Source organism: Pteropus vampyrus, unplaced genomic scaffold, assembly GCF_000151845.1.
Source record: "Pteropus vampyrus isolate Shadow unplaced genomic scaffold, Pvam_2.0 Scaffold143, whole genome shotgun sequence".
Taxonomy (NCBI): Eukaryota; Metazoa; Chordata; class Mammalia; order Chiroptera; family Pteropodidae; genus Pteropus; species Pteropus vampyrus.
The window spans coordinates 1,039,295-1,050,084 of record NW_011888924.1 but is presented as its reverse complement, the minus strand read 5'-3'; the positions used below and the strand labels follow the sequence as shown (position 1 = coordinate 1,050,084).

General features: G+C 33.6%; 1 protein-coding gene across 1 annotated transcript in view; it reads left to right on the top strand.

Annotated features, from left to right (window-relative positions):
- CEP112 (centrosomal protein 112) overlaps positions 1-10,790 on the top strand; it is a 350,208-nt gene that overhangs the window by 60,352 nt on the left and 279,066 nt on the right. The window contains exons 9-11 of the mRNA XM_023535655.1: positions 3,052-3,138; positions 5,447-5,546; positions 8,489-8,607. Of these exons, the coding sequence (XP_023391423.1) occupies positions 3,052-3,138; positions 5,447-5,546; positions 8,489-8,607 (306 nt within the window). The remainder of the gene's footprint in view (positions 1-3,051; positions 3,139-5,446; positions 5,547-8,488; positions 8,608-10,790) is intronic.

Below are 10,790 nucleotides of genomic sequence, written 5' to 3'. Positions count from 1 at the left end.
TAGAATTATTATATTTATTTAGTCTTAATACCAGCCTTTTGCGTTAAGCTAAATTAAGGCTATTTACTGTCTTATATACATATATGTATGTGTATATAGGTGCACACATATATATTTATGTATATACCTATATAATTATATCTTGTATCCTGTATTGTCTTTGGATACTATACTAGTAAGATTGTTTCTGTATTCTCTATTGATGATTTATCATGGATCATGCTCTAGAGGGCAAGGTGGAAATGGTGTCAAGGGAGGAGTTTCCAGAGAAGAGATACTGCTATTTTTTGAAAGGGATGGCAGTAGAGAAACTTTCTAATATTATCCTTATAATAACTTGATATTCATAACCAAGCTATCAAACCTTACATTGGCAATATTGGAACAAACCAACATCCTCCTAATAAGATGGAATAAAAAAGGATACAACATCATTCTTGCCAAAATCTAAGAAGTCTAATCATAAGGAAGCATCAGACAAATCTAAACTGAGGGTCATTTAATAACTGGCTTTACTCTTCAGAAACGTCAAGGTTAAACACAAAGAAAGATGGTTCCAGACTAAAGAAAATATAGTTGATATGACAGTTAAAGACAGTGCATAATCCTGAATTGGATCCTAGACTGGGAAAAAATAGCTATAAATGCTGTTATCGTGGTAATTGATAAAACTTGACTGTAGACTGTGCATTAGATAATATTGTGTTAATGTAAATTACATTTTCTGATTTAGATAATATTGTGTTAATATAAATTACATTTTCTGATTTTGGGTTAGAGTGCACAGTTATGAAAGATGGTCTTTGTTTTAAGGAAATATATACTAAAATTTTTAGGGATAAAGAGGCATTGCTGTCTCTCACAAAGGGTTCAGAAAATTGTATGTGTGTGTGTGTGTGTGTGTGTGTGTGTGTGTGTGTGTGTGTGTATACACAGATATAAAATGATAAAGCACATGAGGTAAAATGTAAACAATTCGTCAATTCGTGAATCTGAGTAAAGGGCACATGGGAGCTTCTTGCGCTATTATTGCCACTTCGCTTTCAGTTTAATATACCAAAGTAAAAAGTTATACTAGAACAATAGAATTTGGATAACTTCTAAATTCTCTTTTGTTGCAAGAACAGAGATCTATCAAGCTACCTAAAATAAAAGGGAACATAGAAATCTTTTTGAATTTATGCCTTGTGTCATGGAGACTATTGGAACCTGAGGTTGCTCACCTTGTATTTCAGCTGCCCTGTGGTTTCTAGAATTTGCCGTTTGTGTGTTTGCTTTGCTTTCTTCTATATACTGGATTCCTCTGTTCTCTCTTGGTTGCTGCCCCTCTGGAGCTTGCGTTTGTTCCTCAAAGTGATTAATTTGCTATCTTCATTCAAATCTCTGAGAGAGAGAGACTCTGACATGATTATTCTCTAGCTAATAGATTACGTAAGCATGTGTCAGGTATTTATTCCCAATCTGGTCGACCAAAATTGAGGTGGAGCAGGTGGGAGGCGGTGGCTTGGGTTAGAGCGCACAGTCACGTGGCATTTAGGGCTGACCCGCAGAAGCCGAGGATATGACAGGTCCTTTTGCACGTATTGTGGAAAGATATGGTAATAAATTATGTCTCCTATATCTTCTCAGTTTCGTCGTATTACCTTTTGAGTTTGATTCCTTTTTAATAGACCCCCCAAATGCTTCTGTTAATGATCTTCATACAGACTTAGATTACCTAGCCCTCTTTCTGCTAAAATGAGGAAGAAATATGTAATTTAAAGGCAAGAGAATGGAAACATTCAGAATTTTTCCTTTTGCATAGTGAATGGATGACTGCCTCTCTGTCCACCACTCATAACATTTAAAAATTATGACTCTGTGCTATGTTAACTTTTCTTTGTAAAATTTCTAAATTTCATTTTGGTGTGTTGATTTGATCATGTAGGTTTATTTTAAGTTCAAATTCATTGTTTATTTAAAACAGTAATTGAAAAATATAAGGTATATTTTTAAAAATTTCAAGAAAATGTTTCGACAGTATATTTCTAGTATTTTAAAAGAAAATTTTTCTGAAGGTTGTAGACCGTTTTTTGTATAGCTACTTTGTGCCAAACATTGTACTGAGTATGGTTACTTAAATATCATTGAATATAAGTTTTGCAGTTCATCAAGATAAGGATAATTATCTTTAATTAGCAGAAGAGAAAATAGAATCTCAAAATGATGACTTGCCTCAAATCACAGCAGTTAATACATAGTAGAATTAGAATTAGAGTTAGAAATAAGGTCTGTCAGACTCCAACGTAAGGAATTGCTGGTATCAGGTGCTCAAATTCTTTTACATTTGAGATAACTGACTTTGTGTTGTTCTTAAAGCCTGCTACTACTATTCTTTTAATTCTATGATGCCTTTGTTATTATCAACAACTATTGGTTATGTTTTTACTGGCTTTGCTTGGAACACTGGTGCATTAGATGTTGGTTTGAGGAGGACAGAAGTTGTTGATGAATCCTTGAAAGGGGATAAAATCACCACCTTGAAGGAGTCGCAGTCTACGATTCCAGGAGAGAAAACTGGAAACTCTGTTAACAGGGATGCGTGTTTATCAGTAATATGCTGTATTTATGGACGTTCATTCTTAAACTATCACATAGGTAGAAAGAGTATTTTTAAAGGAGCACATAGATGCAAAAAAAGAAAAAAATAAAAAGGTTGAATAGAGACTTACTCAAATATAAAATAATAAACAGCAAAATACAGAGTGAATTTAGCAAAGAATCACTTTAAAATGACTTGGGGGGTTGGACGGGAGTAATTGAGGAATTTGTATTTAGTAGTGTCAGTTTTACCTATTGAGTGAAATGTATTTGGAAGATTTTTAATTAGCTTGGAAGTCATCAAAGAATGTTACCAACATGTTGGTATATGTATGTGATTTCCAGACCTGTGGCTATGGGGTAAAAATGAAAAATGATAGTCTCTTTCATTTAGGGAGTTATTTTAATTTAATTGTGTATTTTTGCCAAAGGGAAAAGTAAATTAACACCTTTAAAATATTTTTCTTCAAGTTGGACATGAAAACAAAAATGATAGAAGCTAAATGTCATGAAGAGAAGCTTAAACTTCAACAGAAACATGATGCTGATGTTCAGAAGGTAGGGTATATTACCATTTATTGTCTTATTAATATTGACTATTTGAAATATTCTAGGTCTTGTGATCGTTTATCCACTTATCCATCCAACCACCCACCCACTCACCCACCCACTTATGTACATACTTGTGATAATCTATGTTGTAGATGTAATTCGCTAAATTAATATCCCAGCAAAAGTTGATCTTTAAACTTTATTTGCTAAACATACGTGTTTATGTAAAGCCTTATAGTCGACATTACCTTTTAGTTCTTCTTCCTCTGTTGTTTGAATGCTGGCCTTCTTTTAGTCTTTTATCTGTATTCTGTTCTCTTTCATAAAAGCTGATATATCAACTGTAAATACTGGAGTTTGTTTTGGCCTGATATTTTTTCCATTTTCTGGCCAAAAAAGGATCTCTCGGACTTAGTTCTGTTTGGTATAGACTGCATGCTACCACTGACAGTACTCTGCTTTTTTCATTATTGACGTTTATGCTTTCCAATGTTTCAGTCTGTATTTTTAAATAAAATTAATTTTTCTTGTTAGTGGGCAAAGCAAAAATCATCAATTTATAAGTATCCTACATGGAATTTGAGTTCATACTATATTTTAGTAATGATTTAAAAAATTAATGAGATATATATTCAAATAGAAAGTTGACATTTATTGTTTCAAAACTAAGCTTGTAGTTCTGCTTCACAAAACTGAGTGACAGACATGGAGGGAGGGAGTTGAGGCCACAGTATAACGTAACTGAGCTTTCTTAAAAGCAAAAGTATATTAATATTTAGTCCTGTATGTGTCTGGCTCATCTGCTTTCAAAGCAACAAGAAGGAAACCACCGACTGAAAATTAGAAAGAGAAGAAAGATTTTATCCTTTTCCTTCTCCTTTACTCTTTCCCACATAAATTTTAAAGGCAAATATTACTTTCTGCTCTTATTGGAATTTTACCTTAGTTTAAATTGATTAGATAAAAACAGTTCTGTATCATAAATGTTAGAGATTCAATAATATAATTTCACTATGACATATGTCCAAATGAAATAGAATCTATCGATATATAATATAAATAAATATAAAAATATTTTTGGAAAAATCATGATAATAGATTTTGAAATAGGCTTCTTGATATGTCTGTTATAAAGATCTTTTCTAAGAAAAACATTTTATAATAAAATCCTTTCCAGGAGTTTCTCTTTTTAAATAAATTCCGCATGAAAAAAGAAAACAATGCAACTAGTTTGAAATGCTAGGTAAAATATAAATAAAATCCTTGACCTTATACCTTATTTGGAAAGTATATTCATCAGTTTGTTGCTTGTATGGAATTTTCTAAGTGTCAGGAATTGAAGAGAAACAAAATTCAGTGTTTTATGTATTTGCCTACATTCTTTTCCTTTTTTGCTTCTTTGTGGATATTAGGATCAAACTAGCTCCTTTTCTTAATTACCAAACATTGTTACAGGTGGGAATAAAACAATGAAAGATAAAGTAAAATGATAGGTAAAGTAAACAATGGAAGGTAAATTAATTTTAAAAATTATTCTCTTTGGGTGTATAGGAAATATACCCCAACCATAAGAAAAGTGGATATTCATACTCCTGCCTCAATTTGTTTTTCTTTTTTCTACCTGGTTAGCAGATTTTTTTCCCTGCTTTTCTACATTTCAGTAATTTATCTAGTTTTTTGTGTTTTTGAATGTAGCTGTATTTAGAAGTATATAATAATGATTCAGTTTTATTAAATGATTAATTTTAAAACTTGATACCGTGTAAATTAATGATGTAAAATATTCATGCAATTTTGACATATTTTGAGATGATTTTTCTGCAATAGCAGAGCCAGATATAAAAGAACCTTATTTTGTCTCATCTCCCCGTGTACCTGGAAATTCTTGTTATTGTGCATGGAAGTAATGGGACACTGGAGGGAGGCTTCAGAGATCTGCTTATCTGAAGATGTTCAAGTCCAGTGCCGTGGGGAGGTGACTTGTACTGTCCCAGTGGGTCAAGTTTTGATGACTTCTCTCTGCTATTTTATGGCAGTTTAATCTCTGAGTTATATTTTAGAGAATCACCTAGTTTATTATGTATAGTCTCCTTAAAGATTGATACATGAAAATTCAAAGCAGATAACATATCCCTTTCTGTAATCAATTATTCTAGCATATATATTATTTTCTCAATGCACTAAAATGTAATTTTACATCTTTTATGGGATTAGCTGAGATAGTCTTGCAAACAATTTTGTGGCCATTTAAAAAGTTATGTGTTCTATATGCAAAACAACATAGCAAACTAAAACATTTTAAATTCATTTGCAGATTTTAGAAAGAAAGAATAATGAAATAGAAGAATTGAAAACTTTATACAGAAAGAAACAAAATGAAATGGAGGAGACTATTAGAAAACTTGAAACAAAAGGTGATGTTATATTGTTACATAAATCTTTTAATAAGATTTCCATTTTATTAGTGGTTATATAAAGTAAAATTTTATTTCTGACCTTTTGTAGTATGAGATGGGAATGTTTATGTGGGTTTCCATCAGTGGGTATGTTTATGTGAGCTTTCATTTGGATGAGGAAAAACTGTGTGTGTGTGGTGTGTGTGTGTGTGTGGTTGCAATGGTGGTTGGTTTGGTTAAGGAATTGGAACAGTCTGTCACTGTTATTCCCTCTTCTTAGCTCTCTGCCTCTTTATTGGGCTGCTATAGGTTAGTCATAGAATTAGAATTTTCTGGCATTCACAAAAAAATCTAGGGAAATTACTCTTCTGGGTCTAATAAAATTCATTACATTAAGTATCTACTGTATGCCTTATAACATACACTGGTATTGTTTGTGATCGAACAAACATTTAAAAAGTATTCCCCATTTACACTTTCATTAAGAAGGAGAAGAAAGCATGTGATCAAGTGTTAAACTGACTATGATTATAGGTCAGAACATCTAAATGCAATAGGCAGCCATTAGAGAGTGTGTCGAAAACATTTTTGGAGGAAAGAACTTTAAAAGTCTCCAGGTATTGCAATAGGAATGCTGATGTTGGTAAGTTTGGGGAAGGATGCTGCAAAACCATTTAGCTAGCATGGATATCCTATACATTACGAAATAGACTGAAAAAGATAAGATAGCTGACTTGGCATGACTTAAACATGACCTTGAATTTCAGATTTAGACATTTCAAGCTTATCCTGTAGATGCTGGTGAGTCAGAGAAGATTTTTGAGTGGTGAGTTTTAGGACCTTAAGTTTTAGGAGGAGTAGCCTTGTAGTGGTGGGTGTGCCACCATGGTGATGCCAATTCAGTTAGAATAGTCAGAAGTAGGACAGAGTGTGAGAGAGAAAACATCCCTCTTATTAGAAAACATAGGCTCTAACCCCAGACCTGCTATTCAGTGTCTGCTGTATGACATGAGGAAGCCTCTAGGCTTTGGCTTACGCATTATAACATGAAGTTGAAATAAATAATACATGAAGTCCCTTCCAACTCAAAGAGTTTATGCTCCCATGGTTCTGTAATTTTTCATGTAAGATGATAAGGACCCAAAATATCTGAATGATGGCAGTGGCAGTAGTGAGAACAGAGCTGAAAAAGAAATTTTGAGGGATTTGGTGAATGGTAAGATGCAGGCAATGAGTACGAGGAAAGGGCAGAGCAGATTTTCATTTAGGGTTTTCCATATGGAACTTACTGGCTCTCTCACAAATCACCAAACCTGAGTATATCTGAGAGACTGGTAATGTCCTTGAAATTTAGGATGGCAATTACATATATAAGTTAACGAATGAAATTGCTATTTTTAGGTTTACTTCCAGCCCAAAATGCTCATTAGAATTCTGTTCAGGTTCCTTCTCCAAATATCAGTGGCTACAAAAATATTTTAGCTTTATTTCTAGGTTTTTGTTTCTTAGTCTGACTTAAACTAGGCAATTTAAATATGCCAAAGGTTTAATAATAAAATTTCTTAAGGCTTTTTGAACTGAAAATGGATCTTAGTTTAATTTTGGAATTGTGCAGTAAAATGTTATTGATGCTAAAGACTAATATTAAATTAACTTGAATTTTTCTCCTTTTCCCCTCATTTGTTGCATAGTTGAGATAGAAGAGTGAAAGAAATTTCTATTTAAATGTTCATGAAAATTTTGGACATATAATTGGCATACATTATATTAGTTTCAGATGTCCAACATAGTGATTCACTATTTGCATATATTGTGAAATTATCACCACATAAATCCAGTTGACATCCGTCACCATAAATAGTTACAGAATTAAATTCTGCTATCTTGAAGTAAATGAATAAGAACACATTCAGTAAGCTAAGAAAAATATTACTTTGAAGCAAACACACAGCTGGATTTATTTTACCATCCCAATGACATGAATATATTGAACAAATTTTCTCTTAAATCAGTAACAGTTTAAATCATTTAAAAAAGATAGAAAATGTAAAAAGCAATTTATAAGGGAAATATTTTATATAATTTAAAGCATATTTTATATTATGTAAACGTTGGCCACGCTTTTAAAGTACCTAGGAGCAACGATATATCGAAACGATGGGTTCCTTTATTTATTTAGTACATGTCTTTTTGAGCACTTGCCCATCTTGCACTGTTATACTCTGCAGATGAAAAGGGGAAATATCTTTGCACTCAGGAAAGAGGCAAGTGAACCATTATTACACATAATGTAATAAGTGATCTAATGGAGAAATTTATGAGGATACAGAGGAATTTCTTTCTGGCTCTGCAAGAGGAGGAATCTGGTTGGTGAATGTTTCATAAAGAAGGTGATGCTGAGTCGAGAGTAAGAATGAGTAGGGTTTTTCAACAAGGGAGAGAAGGGCATTCCAGATAGGTAAATGGTCATATTTAGGCAGTGATGTATGAGAGAAAGTGGCCTCAGGAATCTGCAGACAGTTGATGTGTTTATAATATAAGTTTAAAAATAAGGAATCAGCAAATGATGTGGCCAGAAAGCGGCCAGATCACGAGGAGCTGTTTTCTGTATTAGAGGTTTTGGCCTTTGTCCTTTAAGTGTGGGGAGCTGTAGGGTTCTTCTTAGGTCCGGGAGCAGCATGACCGCCTTTGCACCGTAGCAACAGAGGGTCCATTGGAGGGGAGCGGAACTTAGGCCGGTGCACTGTTCGAATTGTCCAGGAGTGCGCCATGATAGATTGAGCCAGGACTGGGGCGGGAGAAGTGGAGACGAGGAGAGGAAAGAACGAGATATTTTAGAAGAGAGAAGTGAGAAGACTTGGTGGAGAATGGAATTATCTATTAACTGGCGCACTCTATTTTATCATCAGACTCTCACGTAAATAGAATTGGTTTAACTATGCTTTCATCATTTTTGACAGTTCAGACCCTCATACGAGATTGTCAAGTTATCAGAGAGACTAAAGAAAACCAGATTGCAGAGCTGAAGAAGATATGTGAACAAAGTGCAGAATCTCTGAATAATGACTGGGAAAAAAAAGTAAGCCGCGTAAAGTAGTAATCGAAAATGTGAAGATTTATGCTTCTGAGTAACATATCATTATAAAAATAATGGATGTTTACAGAATATACAGAAAAGTATGAACAAAGAAAATAAAATAACTTAAAATTCTAGATTAACTACCTAGAAATAGCTCCTGTTCATGTTTTAGTATATTTTCTTTTAGAAGTCTAATGGTCTCTAAAATAGTTTTCATTTACAAAACTTGCTTTTGACTAATTCTTGAATTTACTTAATGTTCTGAATATTTTTGTCACAGCCAATAGATTTTAAGCAAAATTAGTTAGGGAAACAGCAGTAGGATAATTTTTGGCAATTAAACTTTTAAAATTTTGGATTTAGGCCATTGGATCATTTCTGTCCTGAACTTTCAGATAATACAATATTATAGTATAAACTTGTTTTTTTTTTGATATAAACAAAATCAGTAGTGGATGGGCTATTCTTAGAGGAACATTTAATGTAATTAAGAAAAATATTGTCACATAATTTAGCAGTGCCAAGAGTAATGTAATAAAAATACTTGTCACGAACAGGTCTCCCATAGTCATTTTGTATTTTCACTTAGGTGCCCTTTGCCTTTAGTTCCAATTACCATATGTATTTAAGAGAAATTAAATATGTTACTTTTTTTGAGGTATTCTATTATAAAGATCTTCAGTTAACTCAGACTGATATTCTTTCAATTAGTCTGGGTTCAAAATAATTACTGAAAGTTCTAAGTGCCTTCCCAAGCAGACACGTTGGTCTGGATTATGTTTTCGTGACGGGAGCTTCAGGGCCACTCTGGGAGTGCACTGCATGTGCATTAAGATGGGTAGAGTTAGTTTTTCTCTAGTTTAATTTTGTTTATGTGATTTTTCTCTTTCTAACGTTTTGTTTTTATATATTTTTTTAAATTTGGCATATGTTGCGTTTGCTACAGCTATGTTACTTACGTACACAGCAGGCCCCTTTCCTGTCTTCGAATTCTCTAGTTTCTTATTTCCCAGTTTAAGTTGTCAGGTATTTGAAGAGCAGTCTTCTCCCTTCTCCCATGTACAAGGGTACAGTTTATTCTTTAGTGGATGTGAAAACACTACAAACGTGGTTGACGATGTTTTTGTGAAATGCAGTTGCATGTAAATCTGGGCGTAGATGAAAATGTGGTGTAAGCAGACCAAAAATTCATAAGCAGATGATAGATTTACTTTGCGATTATGCAGTCATTTATTAAAAAATTATTAGGTATCTATATGGACAAGGTGATATGGTAAGTGTGTGTATGTGTGTGAATATGTGTGTATGTGAATATGTGTATGTGAATATGTGTGCGAATGTGTGTGCGAATATGTGTGTGTGAATATGTGTGTGTATGTGAATATGTGTGAATGTGTATGTGTGTGAATATGTGTGTATGTGTATGTGTGTGAATATGTGTGTATGTGTGTGTGTGAATATGTATTTGAATGTGTGTGTGAATATGTGTGCATGTGTGTGAATATGTGTGTGAATGTGTGTGTGTGAATATGTGTGCGAATGTGTGTGAATATGTGTGTGTATGTGTGTGAATATGTGTGTGTGTGAATATGTGTGTGTGTGAATATGTGTGTGTATGTATGTGAATATGTGTGAATGTGTATGTGTGTGAGTATGTGTGTATGTGTATGTGTGTGAATATGTATTTGAATGTGTTTGTGTGAATATGTGTGTGTGAATATGTGTTTGTGTGAATGTGTGTGTGTTTGTGTGAATGTGTGTGTGTGTGAATATGTGTGTGTATGTGTGTGAATATTTGTGTATATGTGTGTGAATATGTGTTTGTGTGAGAGTGTGTGTGTGTGTGTGTGTGTGTGTGTGTGTGTGTGTGAATATGTGTGTGTATGTGCTCCCCAACAGAAATCTCCATCCTACATCTCTCACTTTAGGCCCCACTTATCCAACTACCTATTTAAGGGATCTCCTTGATTTAAATGTCATCATTCTCCCCAAACTCCGTCTTCTTCCATTGTGGCTAAAACAGTCACTTCCTAAGGATTTTCCCTGTTTGTTTCTTCTCTGTGGTATTGCCGTCTTCCCAGATGCTCACTCTTCTTTTTGCCTCATCTCTCACATCTAATCACTTACCAAGTTCTGTTCATTCTACTGATTTGAATGTATTCACCATTTTTTTCTTCTCTAAT